This window comes from Pan paniscus, chromosome 6, assembly GCF_029289425.2.
Source record: "Pan paniscus chromosome 6, NHGRI_mPanPan1-v2.0_pri, whole genome shotgun sequence".
Taxonomy (NCBI): Eukaryota; Metazoa; Chordata; class Mammalia; order Primates; family Hominidae; genus Pan; species Pan paniscus.
The window spans coordinates 48,237,119-48,259,129 of record NC_073255.2 but is presented as its reverse complement, the minus strand read 5'-3'; the positions used below and the strand labels follow the sequence as shown (position 1 = coordinate 48,259,129).

Here is a 22,011-nt window from a genome sequence, read left to right as displayed (position 1 = left end):
TGGGGTTTCACCATGTTGGCCAGGCTGGTCTCGAATTCCTGATCTCAGGTGATCCGCCTGCCTCGGCCTCCGAAAGTGCTGGGATTCAGGAGTGAGCCACTGTGCCTGGCTGAGCTTCCAGTATTCTTTACTAGAGCCTTGTGGTCTGTGGACTCCCTTGCTAAGAATCACTGTAGTCCTTGTGATCTGTCTCAAGCTTATAATGGTGTATGTGAAAATGTAAGAAAATTAGTAATGAATTATCTTGAAATGTTTTCTCTGTTTTGCCAGATATGAACAATATAAAGCCATTGGAAGGGGTAAAAATTCTGGATCTAACAAGGTTTGTATTGGTTTATCTACATTTTGGTGATTGGGTTTTTCCCTTTCCTCAAAAACTTTTAATTTTTTGAATTATAAGAAGAGACTTATATGCTTATGTTGAAATTTTAGAGAAGAAAATAAGAAAAGAAAAATTGCTGTAATATCATTCTATGAGACAGTTAGTGTAGTATTTATGCCTTTTCCCAATGTATATTTATATATAATCTTAAAAAACAAAAATTGGAACCATATTGAAATTAGTTTTACCCATATTTTAAACACAATGTTATATTTTTAATATTTTCCTATGTTATTCAAAATTCAACAAAAAAGTGAAATAGTAATTAATATATCGATGTCACATAATTACTTAATCATCCTCTAATCTTTCACGATTATAAATTAGGCTTCCTTGTACACAAATGTTTCCCTCAGTTTTGATTTCTTCCTCAGGATAAAATTCTAGAAAAAGAATTATAGGGGCCAGGCGCGGTGGCTCACGCCTGTAATCCCAGCACTTTGGGAGGCTGAGGCGGGCGGATCATGAGGTCAGCAGATCGAGACCATCCTGGCTAACACGGTGAAACCCCGTCTCTACTAAAAATACAAAAAAATTAGCCAGGCGTGGTGGTGGGCACCTGTAGTCCCATCTACTCGGGAGGCTGAGGCAGGAGAATGGCATGAACCCAGGAGGTGGAGCTTGCAGTGAGCTGAGATAGTGCCACTGCACTCCAGCCTGGGTGACAGAGCGAGGCTCCGTCTCCAAAAAAAAAAAAAAAGAAAAAGAATTATAGGATCAAAGGGGATATATATTTTTAAAGCCCTATTACATATGGCCAAATTACAGTTTTAACTGTTTTGATTCTTACTAGCATTATATGAGCGTGTCTGTGTTGACGGGTTGTTGGAAAATAATTAATATAAACATTTTCAAGATGGTAATTAATTTATTTATCATTTTTAACATTGTAGAGTCCTGGCGGGACCTTTTGCTACTATGAATTTAGGAGATCTTGGAGCAGAAGTTATAAAAGTGGAGAGACCAGGTAAAGCTATTACTCCCTTTAAAAAATAGAAACAAGCTAATAAATATTTTAAAATAATTCTCTAAATACCCATGTTTAGTGTACCTGTAAGTGGGATAAGGAGAGAATTAAAATGAAATGATTGTCTTTTTCTTCTCCATTTCTTGTTTTCCTGTGAACTAACACTGATGATATCTTTTTCACTCCTTACGTGTGCTAAGTGCTAAGGCTCAAACCAGTTTCTTCTTTGCACCTGAAAGCTTTTGTTAGAAGCTGAGGCTGGGCACAGTGGTTGACGCCTGTAATCCCAGCACTTTGGGAGGCCAAGGAGGGCAGATCACTTGAGGTCAGGACTTCGAGACCAGCCTGGCCAACATGGTGAAACCTCTTCTCTACTAAAAATACAAAAAAAAAGTAGGCAGGCATGGACCTGTAATTGCAGCTACTTGGGAGGCTGAGGCAGGAGAATCACTTGAACCCGGGAGGTGGAGGTTGCTGTGAGGCAAGGTCATGCCACTGCACTCCAGCCTAGGCAACAGAGCAAGACTCCGTTTCAAAAAAAAAAAAAAAAAAATGAAAAAAAAGGGACTGAGATGCAGCGTATAACAACGATGATAATGACACCTACAGTGCCGGGGCAAAGTTCTCAATGCTTTGCCTGGGCTTATTTAATCTTTACAACAACCCTATGGGCTGATGCTATTATTCATAGTTTATAAAGGAGAAAATGGAGGCACAGAGAAGTAAAGCAACTTATTTAGGGGCACACAAGTAATTAGGAATATCCAGACCCTCAGCCATGATTCTGGCCTTCCTTAGCCCCAGCCTAGCTTTAGCATTGAGACTGAGATTACAGTGGGCCTGGCCACCCTCCCTCACCGTGGAATCAAGGGAAGGCCAGGAGAAAGGAGGATAAAAGTGAAGAAATAGGGTACAGAAGAAGGAGAGGAGGAAAAGGAATCACAGTCCCTCAAAAAACAACCTAAGGCTGGGCGTGGTGGCTTACGCCTGTAATCCCAGTACTTTGGGAGGCCAAGGCAGGTGGATCACCTGAATTCGGCAGTTCGAGACCAGCCTGGCCAACATGGTGAAACCCTGTCTCCACTAAAAATACAAAAATGAGCCAGGCATGGTGGCAGACACCTGTGGTTCCAGCTACTTGGGAGACTGAGGCAGAAGAATCTCTTGAACTTGGGAGGTGGAGGTTTCAGTGAGCCGAGGTCGTGCCACTGCACTCCAGCCTGGGTGACAGAGTGAGACCCTGTCTCAAAAACAAACAAACAAACAAACAAAAAACCTCAAATACTCCAACCTAAGTCATTCTTTTCTATTCCTTTTTGTTTTTATTTTTTAGAGACAGCATTTCCCTCTGTCATCCAGGCTGGAGTACAGTGGTGTGATCATAGCTCACCATAGCCTCCAACTACTGGGCTCGAGCAGTTCTCCTGCCTCAGCCTCCTGAATAGCTGGGACTACAGGCATGTACCACCATGCCCAGCTATAATAATAAAAATTTTTTTGTGTGTGTAGAGACAGGGTCTTGCTATGTTGCTTGGGCTGGTCTTGAACTCCTGTCTCAGCCTTTCAGAATGTTGGAATTACAGGTGTGAGCTACTACTCCTGGCCATTTTTTTCTATTCCCAATAAAAGAAACATTTCCCCATTTTATAATTTTAAAGGTTTTGAAGCGGGAAACACCTAAGCTTAGATCAGTTTTTTGCTTTTATGTTTTTCATCTGACATCTTTCCTGTTCTTTCTTCCTCCTTTGTTCACCAAATAGATATATTCTGTGTACACATTTCTCACTTTTGTTTGGTATCATCTTAGCATTTTGGTGTTTAGTTCAAGCTGTTATTGATAAAGTTGCTTAGAAAAGCATCATTGTTGGCCAGGCATGGTGGTTCACGCCTGTAGTCCCAACATTTTGGGAGGACGAGGTGGGCAGATCGTTTGAGCCCAGGAGTTCAAGACCAGCCTGGCCAACATGGTGAAACCCCCTTCTCTACTAAAAGTACAAAAATTAGTGGGGCATGGTGGCAGATGCCTGTAATCTCAACTACTTGGGAGGCTGAGGCAGGAGAATCTCTTGAACCTGGGAGGCGGAGGTTGCAGTGAGTCGAGACCATGCCATTGCACCCCAGCCTGGGCAACAAGAGCCACACTCCATCTCAAAAAGGAACGTGTCGTTGTTTTGTGCCCTTTCTCTCCAATAAGCACTTAAAGGGCACAGTCCATGTTTTTTAATGTCTGCTATATCATCATATAAACAGCTTGTTTTATTTTATTTTTTTTTGAGACAGGTCTCACTCTGTCATCCAGGCTGGAGTGCCATCGTGTGATCATGGCTTACTGCGGCCTTGACCTCCCGGGCTCAAGCAATCCTCCTACCTTAGCTGGAACCATAGTTGTGCGCAACTGTGCCTGGCTAAGTTTTTTTTGTTTTGTTTGAGATGGAGTCTCACTCTGTGAACCACTGCACCCGGCCTTATTAAATTTTTTTTTTTTTTTGGTTAAAACAGGGTCTTCCTATGTTGCCCAGGCTGGTCTTGAACTCCTGGGCTCAAATGATCCTTCGACCTCAGCCTCCCAAAGTGCTGACATTATAGGTGTGGGTAAGCCACCACACATGGCCTATACAGCTTGTTTTAGAAGTTTTCAAAAATTAGCATTATTATTTATGTTTCAAGATCTGATCCTACGGGTCTTAAACAGAATCCCCAAATCAGTGAGACTGGTACAGTGCTGAATAGTGTGTATGTATCTCTAAGACTTACAAGAGAATGATTTATAATTACATCAACTTAGTAATTGACCATAAGTGATAGCCATATAAAGTAGAATATCTTTTTGTTTGTTTCCTTCTTTTTTAAAAAATTTTAAATTTTATTTTGTCTTTACAGAAAGTAGAATATTTGATCTGGAAGATTCAATTTCTTGTTAAGTAGATATTCTTAAGAGGCCAAAGCAGTTAGCAGAAGATTCTCTGATGAGCATGGGGAATATCATATATTAGTATATTATATTTTATTACTTTTTATTATCCCTGACAGTCTTAGGCAGTAGAAGTGCCTGGTAAGTCCTGCTCCCAGAGATGATGCTTTGTTTATTCAGCTAATGATGTTCATCGCTTTTAGTCATTGTTGGATACATGCGGAAGAATGTTTATTTTCTAGCTCAACATTTGTTTTTTTTCTTTAAAGCTTCTAATTTCCATATTGCTATCTGATTTCAACACTGCAGCACTACAACCATTGGTTTTCTTGCATTTTCCATTCCTAGATAGAAGATTCAATGTATTAATAATTTCTCTTGCTATTTCTGTTGGCCACCAGGGTAACATTTGTATTTCTATTAATTTTATAAATTGTTGTTCCCTATATAGTGAGGCCTATTTCCCCTTTGTACTTTTTAGTTTCCACCATGGAAACTAAACCACAACAGATCTTTCTTTGTCTAGGCCTTTATTATGTCTCATTGCCGTACACTTGGTATTGGGCTTTGTTCCTAGCAGGGATTTATTGTCCTTTTTTTTTTTTGAGACAGACTTTTCGCTCTTCTTGCCCAGGCTGGAGTGCAACGGCACCATCTCGGCTCACTGCAACCTCTACCTCCCAGGTTCAAATGATTCTCCTGCCTCAGCTTCCTGAGTAGTTGGGATTACAGGCATATGCCATCACGCCCGGCTAATTTTTTTATTTTTAGTAGAGACGGGGTTTCACCATGTTGACCAGGCTGGTCTCAAACTCCTGACCTCAGGTGATCCACACACCTCGGCCTCCCAAAGTGCTGGGATTACAGGGGCGAGCCACCACATCTGGCCTATTGTCCTTTTTTTGACCAGTTACTATGACTCCCTGTCTTCACCCTTCTGATTAATACATTTTAATATTCATATTATATATTTAATTGTTTTGGGTTTTTGAGATAGTTATTCAACACAGATATGAGAAAAAGGGATTTTCATTAAAAGCAACTTGGTGATATTTTCACATTTCAATAGAAAACTAGTTTCATTTTATATCCACTTCTACAGTTCCTCAATTACATAAAATTTGGTTGTTGTTTTCTTTCTTTCTTTCTCTCTTTTTCTTCCTTCCTTCCTTTCTTTCTTTCCTTCTTTCTTTCTCTCTCTCTCCTTCTTTTCCTTCCTTCCTTCTCTTTCTTTTCTCTTTTATTCCTTCCCCTCCCCTCCCCTTCCCTCCTCTCCCCTCCCCTCCCCTCCCTTCTCCCCTTTCCTCCTCTTCTCTTCTTTTTCTTTTCTTTTCACAGGATCTTGCTCTGTCCCCTAGGCTGGAGTGCAGTGGCGCACTCCTGGCTCAGTGCAGCATTGACCTCCTGAGCTCAAGTGATCCTCCCACCTCAGCGTCCTAAGTAGCTTGGAATACAGGCGTGTGCTACCACACCTGGCTAATTTTTTCATTGTTTGTAGAGACAGGGTTTCACCATGTTGCCTAGGCTGTTCTCAAACTCCTGGCCTCAAGTGATCCACCCACCTTGGCCTCCCAAAGTGTTGGGATTACCAGCATGAGCCACCGGGTCTGGCCTGGTTGTAGTTTTCTGATTTACTATTAGATGAGATTATTTTTATTTGTGTAACCAAAGAGCATATTACATTTATGTATACTCTTCTTTTTGTAGAGTTAGCCAGTCAGTGGGTGTATCTGTGTGCCTGCAGGGCCAGGCAGGGAACCTAAGTGAGGAAAGTGAGCAGGGAAGTGAGCAAGGATGCAGCTGAAATTTCAGCATTGTCTCCACTAGGGGACACGAGGCCAGGGCTGTTGGTCTTTTGTTCACTGCTGTGTCTGCTCTGCACAGAGCAGTGTCTGTGACATAGTTGGTGCTCATTAAATATTTGTTGAATGAATGAGTGTGTCAAAAGGTCATCTAGGAAAGGCAGTGTGAATTTTTAAAGATTTCCAGATTTTGAAATCATGGCAGCTAGTTAAAAACTTTAAGAATTGTGCAGGTCACGTATGTTTATTGCGGCACTTTTCACAATAGCAAAGACTTGGAACCAACCCAAATGTCCAACAATGATAGACTGGATTAAGAAAATGTGGCACATATACACCATGGAATACTATGCAGCCATAAAAAATGATGAGTTCATGTCCTTTGTAGGGACATGGATGAAGCTGGAAACCATCATTCTCAGCAAACTATCACAAGGACAAAAAACCAAACACTGCATGTTCTCACTCATAGGTGGGAATTGAACAATGAGAACACATGGACACAGGAAGGGGAATATCACACACCGGGGCCTGTTGTGGGGTGCGGGGAGTGGGGAGGGATAGCATTAGGAGATATACCTAATGTTAAATGATGAGTTAATGGGTGCAGCACACCAACATGGCATATGTATACATATGTAACAAACCTGCACGTTGTGCACATGTACCCTAAAACTTAAAGTATAATAATAAAAAAAAAAGAATTGTGTGGGTCAAATAAAACATGTCTCCCAAGCTGCAGGTTTTTCCAGTTTATGTCCTTTAACCATACATTTCCTGTCATGTGCCATGGACACAGAGCCTTCTGAAACCCCAGTTAGATCAGGAAAGCCTGTAGGCCTCCAGTTTAGACTCCTGACATTATCTCCACCTGAGAAATGAGTGCAAATATCTAAAATAAACTACTGGCCTGGTGCAGTGGGATCACTTTGGGAGGCCTAGGCGGCTGGGTCACTTGAGGTCAGGATTGAGGTAAGGAGTTCGGGACTAGCCCGGCCAATATCGTGAAACCCTGTCTCTACTAAAAATAAAAAATTAGTCGGGCATGGTGGTGCACGCCTGTAATCTCAGTTACTATGGAGGCTGATGCAGGAGATGTCGTTGGTTTATCTCCAGTTAGAACTAATGCTTCTTGGCTGGGTGCAGTGGCTCATACCTGTAATCCCAGCACTTTGGGAGGCTGAGGCGGGTGGATCATTTGAAGTCAGGAGTTTGAGATGAGCCTGACCAATATGGTGAAACCCTGTCTCTACTAAAAATACAAAAATTAGTCGGGCATGTTGGCGGGTACCTGTAATCCCAGCTAGTTTTAGCAATTGATGGTACAATGAAATTATAGTTCTAGAAATTGGTAGTACTATTTTTATTTTTATTTTCAAGGTCACTTAGAAACTGCTTTAAATGGATGGGCGCAGTGGCTCACGCCTGTAATCCCAGCACTTTGGGAAGCTGAAGCGGGTGGATCACCTGAGGTCAGGAGTTCAAGACCAGCCTGGCCAACATGGTGAAATCCTGTCTCTACTAAAAATACAAAAATTAGCCAGGTATGGTGGTGCACACCTGTAATCCCAGCTACTCAGGTGGCTGAGGCAGGAGAATTACCCGAACCCAGGAGGTAGAGGTTGCAGTGAGCAGAGATCGTTCCTCTGCACTCCAGCCTGGGCAACAGAGCAAGACTCCATCTCCAAAAAAAAAAAAACAAACCCCAAAGATTAATAGCTCATGTTATTATTTTCAGGAGCTGGTGATGATACACGAACTTGGGGGCCACCTTTTGTTGGGACAGAAAGTACATATTATCTCAGTGTTAACCGAAATAAAAAAGTAAGAATATCATACCTTTTTTGCTTTTTGTGTGTAATTCTCTTGTAATAGCAAAACTGTTGATATCATTGTGGCTTGTTTTTTTCTTCCTTAAAAAAATTAAGATGTAACTAATATTTCAAATAAATTAAACTTCTATTCATTTACCATTCACTAAGTAGAAACAATGGAGCTTTTTACTACTCTTTCTTACCTACTAAGTAACTTAGAACATTTCATAAGAATTTATAATGGAAATAATTTTATGAAATAGAAAAATTATTTGATTCCTTACATTTGTTATTATTAGAGAATAATTGCCTAACACTCAGTATTATACTTTAAAAACATCTCCTATCATCCTTGTTAGCATATTAATATATCCTCATGGTAAATAGAATCAGTAAAGCTGATTTAAATATTTCTTCATGCATAAAATAAATTTAAGAGGATGATCTATGATATGAATGGCTTTCTTGTCAGCAATAAGAAGAACTTTCATGGCTGGGCACGGTGGCTCATGCCTTTAATCCCAGCACTTTGGGAGGCTGAGGCAGGTGGATCACGAGGTCAGGAGATCGAGACCGTCCTGGCCAATATGGCGATACCCCGTCTCTACTAAAAATACAAACAGTAGCTGGGCGTGGTGGCGTGTGCCTGTAATCCCAGCTACTTGGGAGGCTGAGGCATGTGAATCGCCTGAACCCGGGAGGCAGAGGTTGCAGTGAGCCGAGATCGCGCCACTGCACTCCAGCCTGGGTGACAGAGCAAGACTCCGTCTCAAAAAGTAAAAAAAGAAAAAAAGAAAAACTTTTATGATAGTATTTTAATATACATAGTTTATTTTTTTTTTTACTTTTTATTTTAGATTCAGGGGATACATATGCATGTTTGTTATGTGGGTATATTGCATAATGGTGGGGATTGGGCTTCTTGTGTTTTGGTCATCGAAATAATATATATATATGTTTTTTAATTTTTAGAGTATTGCTGTTAATATCAAGGATCCAAAAGGGGTGAAAATCATCAAAGAGGTACAGTATGATGTATAGAAAGCATCCTACCACCTAGGTTATAATTAGGGATTGGAATATCAGAGCAAAAGTGTTTTAAAACTCAATTTTATGGGTGATCTGTACATTTGCAACAAATACCTTTTAAGTATTTACTTTGATTTGTATACTTCTTTGTAAGTGTGATGTGCTTTAAATTTTTTGTATATTGTGTATCATTATGGTGCTAGCTACTATTGACTGAGCACCAACTCTGCAGCAAATCCTGGGCTTGGGCACTTTGCTCACATTATCTCCTCTAATCGTCAGATTTTACCTTGTAAATGAAGTATTGAAATCTCATTTACATAAAAGGGAATTGAGTTTCCTGGTGCCTAAGTGATGCTCCAAGATTCCCTAGCTAGTATGGGGAGAAGCTGACATTTGGATCTGGGTCACATCACTGGAAAGTCCAAGCTTTCTCTAACCCTTACTCAGATGACCAATGTATCCAGACCTGGTCTGAGCATCTTTCTTAGAGGAGCTGGAAGGCACAGTGGTTAAATTAAGGGTGGTTACCTTTGCATGGGATTTGAATCCTGCCTTCTGTGCTTACTGGCTATATGACCTCAGACAGGTTACATAACTTCTTTGTGTCTCAGTTTCTTCATTAGTAAACTGGAGGTAATAATAGTAGCTACTTTCTTTCTTTTTTTAGAAACAGTCTCGCTTTGTTGCCCAGGCTGGAGGGCAGTGGCATGATCTCAGCTCACTGCAACCTCCACCTCCTGGGTTCAAGTAATTCTCTTGCCTCAGCCTCTGGAGTAGCTGGGATTACAGGTGTGCACTAGCACACCTGGCTAATTTTTGTAATTTTAGTAGCAATGGGGTTTCACCATGTTGGCCAGGCTGGTTCGAACTCCTTACTTCAAGTGATCTGCCTACCTTGGCCTCCAAAGTGCTGGGATTTACAGGTGTGAGCCACCGTGCCCAGCCCAATAGTACCTACTCTCTAGGGTTGTTGTTAGAATTGAGTTAGTCTGTGTAAAATGTGTAGACGAGTGCTTGCCACATAGTCAGCACTCATGAGGTGTTAGCTGTTATTATTTCCTATGTTCCTGATGTTGGATTCATCATGTGGGATAAACCTTGTTTGCCATCCTTGTTAAGGTTTAAGTTGAATCTAATGGATGTACAGTATTCTTCTGTATTCGGGGGATTGGTTCTACTAGAACCTCCACATATACCAAAATCTGTGCATACTCAAGTCCTGCAGTCGGCCCTGTGGAACCTGCTTATACAAAAAATTGCCTGTCAGGGTACATGGGTTTTGCATCCAGTGAATACTGCATTTTCCATCCACGTTTGGTTGAAAAGAATCCACCTAGGGGTGGACTTGCACAGTTCAAACCCCTGTTGTTCAAGGGCCAACTGTACTTAGGGCTATTTGGTTAGAGAACCAAGTCTCAAACTTATTTATTTAGAGACAGAGTCTTGCCGTGTCACCCAGGCTGGAGTGCAGTGGCGCGATCTCGGCTCACTGCAACCTTTGCCTCCTGGTTTCAAGCAATTCTCCTGTCTCAGCCTGCGGAATAGCTGAGTCCACAGGTATGTGCCACCATGCGCAGCTAATTTTTATATTTTTAGTAGAGATGGGGTTTCACCATATTGGTCAGTCTAGTCTCAAACTCCTAACCTCAGGTGATCCACCCGCCTCGGCCTCTCAAAGTGCTGGGATTACAGGCGTGAGCTACCGCGCCTGGCCTCAAACTTTATTTTTTACCAAAACATTAACTTAGCTTCAATTGCTCTGCTGCTGCTTTATGTTCTCTATCTCAGTTATTGGAAGATAATCTTTAATTATTAAGATCAGAATCAGGGACCATTCTTTTCAGTTCTGCTGGATCAATGCAGCCAATTTAGAATTTTCGTTAACTAGATATATTTCGAACCCAAAACTTGAAAATCATCCTGATCTTACCACTCTTTCTTCCCATATCTTTCCTGTAGCATAACTTAGGTTTGTTTCTGTTTTTCTTTTGAAACTTGGTTTGATTTTTCTAAATTGTTTTCCTGGCCTCAAGCAATCCGCATGCCTCAGCCACCCAAAATGCTGGGATTACAGGTGGGAACCACCATGGCCAGCCAATTGCTTTTAGATAGTTATTACAATTAATAAGTTATGTATCTTACTATCTAAAGGAAAAATTATTTTTTCTCTAGTCTTTCATATTTCTGGTACAGATTTCTCTTCTGGCCTTAAGAGTAGCAAAAAATGCCAGGCGTGGTGGCTCACGCCTGTAATCCCAGCACTTTGGGAGGCCGAGGTGGGCGGATCATGAGGTTAGGAGTTCGAGACCAGCCTGGCCAACATGGTGAAACCCTGTCTCTACTAGAAATGCAAAAATTAGCTGGGCGTGTTGGTGCGTGCCTGTAGTCCCAGCTACTTGGGAGGCTGAGGCAGGAGAATTGCTTGAACCCGACAGGCGGAGGTTGCAGTGAGCCGATATTGCACCATTGCACTCCAGCCTGGGTGACACAGTGAGATTCCATCTCAAAAAAAAAAAAAAAAAAAGGATTAGCAAAAATAACCCCTCTCCATTTAGGCCTTGGTGGCTATGATTGCTAGTACAATGAGTCTAGTTTATAGAAACAGTTCCAAAGTATTACACAAGGCAATCAGCTGGATACATGAGAGCTTCAAAAAGTATGACTCTTTTGTCAGCTAGGCTAACCAAAAACAGGTTGTGTAAAAACTGAAACTCTGCCTAGAAAACCTATATGAAACTTAGTATTATTGTGGCAATATGATTTGATAACTTCTGATCATGTCTTATCCAATATTTCAGATAATTTTCTATGTTAATTAGTTGACAGTCACAATATCATTATTATGGGCATGTGTTATGGTCAGCAGAGCAATGCATGAGTTTTATTTTCCTATAACATTTTGTTATGAAAAATTAAAACATTCAGAAAAGTTGAAAGAATAATGAACTCTCATTTATCCTATGCCTAGATGAAACAAAAATATTAGAATTTTGCTATATAGCATGCAGTTTATTTTCTTTCTTTCTTTTTTTTTTTTTTTTTGAGGTGGAGTTTTGCTCTTGTCTCCCAGGCTAGGGTACAATGGTGCGATCTCGGCTCACTCCAACCTCTGCCTTCTGGGTTCAAGCAATTCTCCTGTCTCAGCCTCCCGAGTAGCTGGGACTTCAGGTGCCCACCACCATGCCTGGCTAATTTTTGTATTTTTTAGTAGAGACGGGGTTTCACTGTGTAGGTCAGGCTGGTCCTGAACTCCTGACCTCAGGTAATCTACCTGCCTCAGCCTCCCAAAGAGCTGGGATTGCAGGTATGAGCTACTGTGCCTGGCCAGCCTGCAGTTTATTTTCTTTAGAGCTTGTAGTAGTGTTTTTTTTTTTTTTTTTTTTTTTTGAGACAGTCTCACTCTGTTGCCCAGGCTGGAGTGCAGTAGTGAGAATTTGGCTCACTGCAGCCTCCACCTTCTGGGCTCAAGCAATCCTCCTTCTTCAACCTCCTGTGTAGCTGGGACTACAGGCATGTGCCACCATGCCTGACTAATTTTTAAATTTTTTGTAGAGACGAAGCCTTGGTATGTTGCCCAGGCATGTCTTGAACTCCTGACCTCAAGTGATCTATCCCCCCAACTCAGCCTCACAAAGTGTTGGGATTACAGGTGTGAGCTATTTGGCCTGGCCAATTACTGTGTTTTTTTTTTTTTTTTTTTTTTTGAGATGGAGTCTCACTCTGTTGCCCCAGGCTGGAGTGCAGCAGCACGATCTTGGCTCACTGCACCTCCACCTCCTGGGTTCAAGTGATTCTCCTGCCTCAGCCTCCTGAGTAGCTGAGACTACAGGCACGTGCCACCACGTCCAGCTAATTTTTGTAGTTTTTGTAGAGACAGGGTTTCGCCATATTGGCCAGGCTGGTCTCGAACTCCTGACCTTAAGTGATCTGCCTACCTAGGCCCCCCAAAGTGCTGGGATTTACAGGTATGAGCCACTGTGCCCGGCCAATTTATTTAAAAAAGATTTTTTTTTTTTTTTTGAAGCAGGGTCTCACTCTGTCACCCAGGCTGGAGTGCAGTGGCGTGATCTCGGCTCACTGTGACCTCTGTCTCCCAGGTTCAAGTGATTCTTGTGTCTCAGCCTCCCGAGTAGCTGGGATTACAGGCATGTGCCACCACACCTGGCTCATTTTTTTGTAATTTTAGTAGAGACAGGGTTTTACCATGTTGGCCAGGCTGGTCTTGAACTCCTGACCTCAAATGATCTGCCCTCCTCGGCCTCCCAAAGTGCTGGGACTATAGGTGTGAGTCACTGCACCTGGCCCTTTAAAAACATTTTTAAAAGTATGTAGTCACAATTGAAATTTTGGGAAAAAAATTTCCCAATTTTTTGTAAAATTTCTGTAAAATTAAGGTTTACAATGCTGCATTGTCCTCTAATTCCCGTAACAGCGGTCTGGGCATCACAATCTGGATTTTGTTCCTGACAGTTCCTGGTTTACTGGGCTATAGTTTAGTAGCCTGAAGAAAAAAAACTCCAGTGGTTCTTAAATACATTTAAAACTCTTTGGGAAGAATGCATCTGAAAGGTGTGAAAACATTTCAGAATCCTGCTTAAGTGCGTTAAGTGCATGTTATAATGAGGAATATTACATAATAATAGGGATGCTGAGTAGTAGAGACATTGTGTTTAGGTCTGTTTTTGGAGACAAGGTCTAATAGTCTCCCAGGCTGGAGTGCAGTGGCGCCATCACGGCTCACTGCAGCCTCAATTTACCGGCTCAAGTGATCCTCCCACCTGAGCCTCCCGAGCAGCTGGGACCATAGGTATGCACCACCGTGTCTGGCTAATTTTTGTAGAGATGGGATTTTGCCATGTTGCCCAGGCTGGTCTTGAACTCCTGATCTTGAACTCCTGGGCTCAAGCAGTCCACCTGCCTTGGCCTCCCAAAGTGCTGAGATTAGAGGAGTGAACAACCACACCTGGCCTATTTAGTTTTCTTGTAAAGGTTTAAAAAATGTTTTTCATTGATTTAGTGTACTTACATTCTAATTTTTCTACCTAATCTTTTGAGAATCTATTTGGACAGACCATGTAGTCTAGATATTTATTACATTTGAAGGATGCAGAATCCATTCTGCATGTACTTACGTGTACTTACAAAAACTTTAATAGCCGTTATTTTACTGACAGTAATGCTTTAAATAGTTGACCAGAACTTCTATGTTTATCTAATTTGCTTCATCAGTCTGTGATTTTTCTGAGCTATTACAAAGGGAGAATCAATTGTGTAAAGTTAAAATTCTATCATGTGGGGATTTGTTGAGTGGAAGTCTGACTCATGTTCACCTCTTCCATCAGCTTGCAGCTGTTTGTGATGTGTTTGTGGAAAACTATGTCCCTGGCAAACTGTCTGCAATGGGCCTGGGATATGAAGATATAGACGAGATTGCTCCTCACATCATCTATTGTTCCATCACAGGTATTTCAACCCCACACCCTTGTCAGTTAAAAGGTTTTCCAGTTTCTGTGTTTTCTTATTGCTATAAGAAACCTTTTGCTGGCTTTTTTTTTTTTTGGAAGTTATTCTGTTTTCCTTTTTCCAAGGCCGTTTAGGTTGCTGAACTTACTTTTTTCTTTTTTTTTTTTTTTTGAGACAGAGTCTCGCTCTGTTGCCAGGCTGGAGTGTAGTGGCGCGATCTCGGCTTACTGCAACCTCTGACTCCCTGGTTCAAGCGATTCTTCTGCCTTAGCCTCCTGAGTAGCTGGGATTACCAGGCACGTGCCACCACGCCCAGCTAATTTTTGTATTTTTAGTAGAGACGGGGTTTCACCATGTTGGCCAGGATGGTCTCAATCTCCTGACCTCGTGATCTGCTCTCTTCAGTCTCCCAAAGTGCTGGGATTACAGGCGTGAGCCACCACGTCCGGCCTTGGCTGCTGAACATTATTAAGAAACATTAACCTAAATGAATATTTTCATAAATTTATTGGCTATTCGTATTTCTTCTTTGAATTGTCTGCCTATAGTTTTGCTAAGTTTTATGTTGATGTTTTGCAAATGTTTACAAAATACTGTTATTAACTCTTGCATAGGTGAATTTACAGTTGAAAACAATTCTTTTTTTTTTTTTTTTTTTTTTTTGAGACAGAGTCTCACTCTGTCGCCCAGCCTGGAGTTTAGTGGCATGATCTCGGCTCACTGCAACCTCTGCCCCTAAATTCAAAGGATTCTCCTGCCTCAGCCTCCTGAGTGTCTGGGGTTACAGGTGCCTACCACCATGCCTGGCTGATTTTTGTATTTTTAGTAGAGACAGTGTTTCACCATGTTGGCGAGGCTGGTCTCTAAATCCTGACCTCAGGTGATCCACCCACCTTGGTCTCCCAAAGTGCTGGGATTACAGGCATGAGCCATCACTCCTGGCCTACAGTTGAAATGTTAATTGGCTTTAAGATAATAACATAGGAACCCAAGGTATCCCTTCAATATATTCAGAAGCACTAAGCCAAAGGAAGGAAAAGAGTGGCATAAAGTCTTCCAATTGTTCAGCCCTTGCCAGTGAACCACTTATATATGCATGTATGTGTATGTTTAGGCTAAAGGGAAAAAGTCACGGTGTTACTTAGTTTTCTATATAAGTACTTAACTCTTAATTAGGGATGCAATAGAGAAAAGTGACTCATAACATAAAATGTTATATTAATAGTTTGCATCAGAAAAATTCATAATATTTTAAGTTTTTACTCAGTCATCCACCAAATATTTACTGCAAGCCTCTGATCTTCCAGGCAATAGACTCAGATTCTGGAATATAGGAGTGATAAAAATCCATCTGTGCTCTCTAGAGCATTTATATGCTAGGTTAGGGTGATAGATAGTAAATAAATAAGCACTTTTGTTTTTGTTTTTGGTAATTGAGTCTGGTAGTTGGCAAGGGGGTGGGGTGAGGATAAGTTATTTCATACTGGTAGGTGAGAGAATGCCCTACCCATATGGTGACATTTGAGTAGAGACCTGCATGGGGTGAAGGAGTGAACCACATAGCTACTGGCGAAGAGGGTTTTAGGCAGGACAACACCAAGTGCACTAGCCACCACACCCGGGTAATTTTTTTGTGTTTTTCATAGAGATGAGGTTTTGCCATGTTGGCCAGGCTGGTCTTGAACTCCTTGCCTTATGTGATTGTGTTATTCTATTCCCAGTTCCACCTGTAATGCAGAGCACGTGATAGGGGTTCCACAGCCAACAGCAGTTTCTTTTTTGGAGGCAGTGTATCTCTCTGTTCCTCAGGTTGGAGTGCTTTGGTGCAATCTCAGCTCACTGCAACCTCCACCTCCTAGGTTCAGGTGAGTCTCCTGCCTCAGCCACCCGAGTAGATGGGATTACGGGCATGTACCACCTTGCCTGGCTAATTTTTGTATTTTTAGTAGAGATGGGGTTTCACCATGTTGGCCAGACTGGTCTTGAACTCCTGACCTCAAGTGATCCACCCACATCAGCCTCCCAAAGTGTTGGGATTACACGTGTGAGCCACTGTGCCCGGCCCTGATGATTAACTTCTGTACTGAATGACAGGTTCTGTACTTGGTAGATGATTCTTGGCCACTAGATCTCACTTTTTAAAATGTGCTGTTTTATAGATCCATAATCATATTTTCATTTTTCTGTCTAAACAATATTTATATGTGTGACAGAGTGAGGGAGAGATTTTTTTCCATCAGAATCTTGTAATCTAATGGAAATGTTGAGGTTTAAAATCTTAATATAGGTAAATTATCTTCTGAATTATCATATTACCATAAAAATGCTGCATAGCCAACAAATGCAAAATGCTATATGACAATAAGCATTTATTTCTGTTTCCCATGTCTGTGGTTGGCTGGGATTCAGTTGATACAGACTGGTTAGGTTTGGCTCCAAGTTGTGCATTGGGGGACTGGTATGCTCTGCATGTCTGTTATCCTCCTTGGATCAGTGGCCACCAAATGCATCTCCCCTCTTAGGGAAAGGTGGAGTGCAAGAGAACAAGCCCATTTTCACCAGTGTGTTTAAAGCCTGTGCTCCCAATGTATCTGCTAACAAATGGAGTATTTGTCAAAGCAAGTCACATGGCCAAGTCCAATACCAATGGGTGGTGAAATACATTCTGTTTCAGAGGGAGGAACTACAAAGTCACATGGCATAGGGTGTGGGTTTCGAGCAGGATGACAATTGAGAATAATAATACATTTTAACACATCATCGAGTCAAAAAAAATGTTAGTCTACTTGGGAAGCCCACACTTCCTAATGATTCACATTTATAACTAACTGGTTAGGGTCAAAAGTTCTTCTGGGCCTTGACTTAATGATTGGAGAGTCTCTAAGTTTTCTTACAGTTCTCAAATTCTGTATTAAAATTTTAGTGTGGCGAAATGGCATTGGAGATAGATTATATAATTCAGTAGTTCTCAGACAAGGAAGAATGGTTCTATCATGTGCTTTTTAGTGATATTATGGAGGAATGAGAGGGTGATAGGCAGATATGTGTAGTCTGAAAACGTACCTCTCATTATTCTATAATCTCCTAATTCCCATCTCCTGACAGTTATTAGAATAACATCTATATACTCCGTTCTCCTTTATTTCCTGATAATGAAACAGATCCAGACCTAAGGTCACACAGCTATTTAATAGCAGATGGGTTTAAAACTCAGGCTTCTTGTCTTAGTAGTAAGTGCCTCTATGCTTTCCATACTTAGACATATCAATAAGTAATGACATAGATTTTGTAATTAGGTGACACTGAACAGTGCTACTTGAGAATAATATATTTTTGCCATTTTCTTTCGCTTGTTAATTTTATTTGCAATAGTGGAAGTCATGAACAAATTTATTAGTCAGGGAGTCTAAATTTCAACAGATTCTTCTGGAAGCCAAAGTCATTCATGAGTTGTGAGTTTGTGTGCATATAAAGCAAGGTTCATCTCTTTTTTTAAAATTTGATTTTCTTGGCTGGGCGTGGTGGCTCATGCCTGTAATCCCAGCACTTTGAGAGGCCGAGGCGGGCGGATCACCTGAGGTCAGGAGTTCGAGACCAGCCTGACCAACATGACAAAACCCCCGTCTCTACTAAAAATACAAAAATTAGCTGGGTATGGTGGTGGGTGACTGTAATCCCAGCACTTTGAGAGGCCAAGGCGGGCGGATCACCTGAGGTCAGGAGTTCAAGACCGGCCTAACCAACATGACGAAACCCCGTCTCGACTAAAAATACAAAAATTAGCTGGGTATGGTGGGTGACTATAATCCCAGCTACTTGGAAGGATGAGGCAGGAGAATTGCATGAACCTGGAGGCAGAGGTTGCAGTGAGCCGAAATCATGCCATTGCATTCCAGCCTGGGTGACAGAGTGAGACTCCACCTCAAAAAAAAAAAAAGTTTGATTTTCTTGGTAATCAGTGTGTCTGTGTGTGTGTGTGTTTTTTTTAATAAGACTGATTACATCAGTCTAAAGTTGCACATGTTGTGATTGAGATCCTAGACTTTCCTGATATTTCCCAATGGTATTGCTCTCTTGTCAGTGCTGTCCAAGCCCAAATAGTTTGTTCTCACTCACATGTTGGCCCTATTGCTGATGAGAGTAATCTTAGAATGGCTGGGAGATTGACTTTAATGCACTCTGACAGTTGTGTGGTTGAAATTGCCTCAGTCTATGAAATCTGGTCTGCAGGACAAAAATGCTAGAGTGATCACAAGGGAGGAAGGACCTGATTATTTTTATTAGCATGGTCCTCTTATCATTTCAGAGGAAGCTGAGTATGCACATTAGGGGGCAGTGTTTAAACAGCTATTATTCACTAGGAATTATTTTTGTGAAAAGGGCAGTGTTTCCTGTGTACCACTGGGTAGGAAGATTCTCTGAAGGACATATTTATATTTGTGAAGTGACCACTCTATATTTCTCTATACTTTTAGAAGTACAATGGTATTTCCCCGAACAATTTAAGTTGTACCTTCTTTCCCTTGTATCTTCTGAACATGTTATTAATTATAAAAATTTAGCAGTAGGAATCCTCTCCACTACATTTTAAAATGTTATTTCTCCTGTTCTTGTTAATTTCATTACTCTTTCTTTCTGGAAGGATAAACATTTCATTATATTATTGACTAGACTGAGTTTGTAGTGGGAACACTGTACATGTCATTTAATGAAGTTTCTTTTTTTTTTTTTTTTAAAGGAAGAGGGTTTGAAAAGTGCCTTTTTTATTTTTGTGAATTCCTCAGGGACATTTCCTTAATCTCTATTTATATAGCATTACATAGAGTTAAAATCGTACAAAATATATGTGTTTAAAATATGAAGACATATAAGGTAATGAATAGTACAAAATTCAAGAGAATGATTAACCCTGGGGAGTGGGGAGGTAGGATATGGGACAGGGAAGAGAGACCCACAGAATTTCAATTATATTCACAAAATAAACTGACTGGCTGGTACATGAGTATTTGTCATTCTGTATTTTATGATTTAAGTGAGAATAAAAGATTCAGAAATGCCCAAATAGCTCCCCTCCTTATTTCCTTCCTTTCTTCCCTTTCCTACCCCCAAACAACTATTTCTTGATCTTCTGTATATTCCTGGCTGTGTTGAGTGTTCAGGGCAAACAATGTAGACATTGTCCTTGCATTTTTAAGGAGCTGACAGCCTAGGTCAGAGACATTCTATAAACAAGTTAAAACATATAATAAATACAACATGTATTAGCAAACTATACTATTATGAAAGAATGAAATAGTACTGTGGTGGAGATTAACAGAGGAGGGGTTGCATGCTGTAAATGGGCTTGTCAGGGAAGGTTTTTTTTGGGGGGGGGGGTAACATTTAAGAGGCCTGAAGGATGACAAGGAGCCAGCCATGTAATGAGCAAGGGGAGAAGTGATTGAGGCAGAGAGAATACCATGTGCAAAGGCTCCGTGGTAGGAAAGATCTAGACGCCTTTAAGGATCTAAGAGAAAGCCGAAGTGTTTGGAACACTAAAAACTGAGAGCAGTATGCTTGAAAAGATACTGCAGAGGTGTGCAGGGGCCATGGCATGCTAGGATGGGTCTGAGCAGTGGAGGGGTAGGATCATAATCTTTAAAAGAAGTAGGATTTTTCAGTAGAATGCAGATTAAAAAAAAAGAGGTAGAATTCAATTCCTGGTTGACTGACTTCATTATAGGCATTGGAGATTGAAATGGGGCTCAGGTTTCACAGAGTAGCTATAAAGATAATTTTTTAAAGATTATTAAAGGCCCTCATAGTGTTTCAGAGTCAATAGCAGAGAATGGTGAGCCCAAATGGATGAGGCAAATTATTTAGCAACTGCATTCTACATTCATATCACAGCAACGGGAATACAAAACAAAACACTGCTGCAGTTGGATTCTTATGGCATGAGTTAGTCTGTGTGTGTGTGTTCTTATTTTCGGCATATTCACCACATAACTATAGCTTTAAAAAAAGATAGAATAATTAGAATAGGACCTGCAAATCCATACTGCAAATTCATAGATGTTTTGAAGGTGAGAAAAGACATTAAGACTAGAGAGAGGGAAAATAAGGAAGGAAGGAAGAGGGAATGAAGGAAAAAGGAAGGAGGGAATGAAGAAAGGAAGAAGAGAAGGAAGAATAAAATAAGAGAGGCAGAGTGGAGTAAAATGGGATAACAATCAGCAAGATTTTTAAAAAATTTCTAAAGACAGTAGTCTAGTTCATCTGGCGATGTTCACACTGCATTAAGTATCATTTTTAGACTGAATAAATAATCAATATGGAGATGATAGTTTAATAGATGATATTAAAGGGAACCCTCATAGTCAAAACAATTGAAAACTACTGGTCTAAATTATGAGTGTCTCTGTTGCACCCTCTTATATCAGGAAATATTTTTTCACCAGAGTTTCAGGATATTGTGGCCATCTGTCCAACTTTATAGACAGTGATCTTTAGTGAAAGTGTGGTTTGACATATTTACCATTTCATATTAAGCTCATTATTTAAAGAAATAATGACACCATCTCTGCAGGGGAAGAGAAACTTAGCATATAAATGTAGGGTTTCAAAACACAGCCCTTGGAGCTAAGGACTGAGATTATATTTTGTCTGTAGACATGGACTGATTCCAGAAAATGACTTTATGCCTTTATTTTATTCCCCAACAGTATAACCTTTTATCTTTAAATATTTCTTTTTACCCATACACATATAACAGATGTGTTACATGAGTTGGACTTACTGGAGTACCAGCAGATGCTTTCTTCTCTCCCAGCCCACCTCTGCAAACCTGCACTGTCCACTTATTCTCTTTGCTCATAGATGAAATCCCAAGCAAGTCCTATAGATTTTTTTTCTCCTCAGTTATTTCTTTTCTTTTCTTTTCTTTTCTTTTGAAACAGGGTCTGGCTCTGTTGCCCAGTCCGTAGTGCAATGGTGCGATCTCGGCTCACTGCAACCTCTGCTTCCCAGGCTCAAATCATCCTCCTCCTCAGCCTCTCGAGAAGCTGGGACTACAGGTGCATGCCACCACGCCCGGATAGTTTTTGTATTTTTGGTAGAGATGGGGTTTCACCATGTTGCCCAGGCTGGTTTTGAACTCCTGGGCTGAAGTGATCTTCCTGCATCGGCCTCCCAAAGTGTTGGGATTATAGACGTGAGCCACCATGCCTGGCAGTTATTTCGTTTAAAGTATTAAAATGTTCAGTCCAGTCTAATATCAAAACCTCAGACTCTTGTCCAGTTTATGATGTCTCCTTTCCCCCAACTTCAGGCTACTTTCTTGGGAATGTGAAGAGGATGTGTGTGTGTTTGTATTACAGGTGCACATATGTTGCATGTGTGTGTGTTTGTATTATGTATGCACATGCATGCCTGTGTCTGCATGTCTATGTGTTTCGGAAGAGCCTAGTCAGTTTCTTCATTATCCATCTTTTCCTATTGTTAGCTGCTATTTGTGGTTTTTTTCAGAATCAGGCCCTCCCAGGGAAGGGAAGCAAGTTAAAGGGTGCAAAAAGGGTATGACTTGACTGGTGTAGTTGTAACCTGCAGTGGAGCCTTCTGTGTGCCTGAAGTTCTGTAGGTGGCTCTCTTTATGGGGAGTT

At 41.0% G+C, this 22,011-nt stretch overlaps 1 protein-coding gene across 3 annotated transcripts in view; it reads left to right on the top strand.

Annotated features, from left to right (window-relative positions):
- SUGCT (succinyl-CoA:glutarate-CoA transferase) overlaps positions 1-22,011 on the top strand; it is a 719,374-nt gene that overhangs the window by 40,212 nt on the left and 657,151 nt on the right. For all 3 annotated transcript variants that reach the window (XM_034963995.3, XM_003808696.7, XM_063605682.1), the window contains exons 2-6: positions 271-322; positions 1,276-1,349; positions 7,801-7,886; positions 8,849-8,899; positions 14,251-14,371. In XM_034963995.3, the coding sequence (XP_034819886.1) occupies positions 271-322; positions 1,276-1,349; positions 7,801-7,886; positions 8,849-8,899; positions 14,251-14,371 (384 nt within the window). The remainder of the gene's footprint in view (positions 1-270; positions 323-1,275; positions 1,350-7,800; positions 7,887-8,848; positions 8,900-14,250; positions 14,372-22,011) is intronic.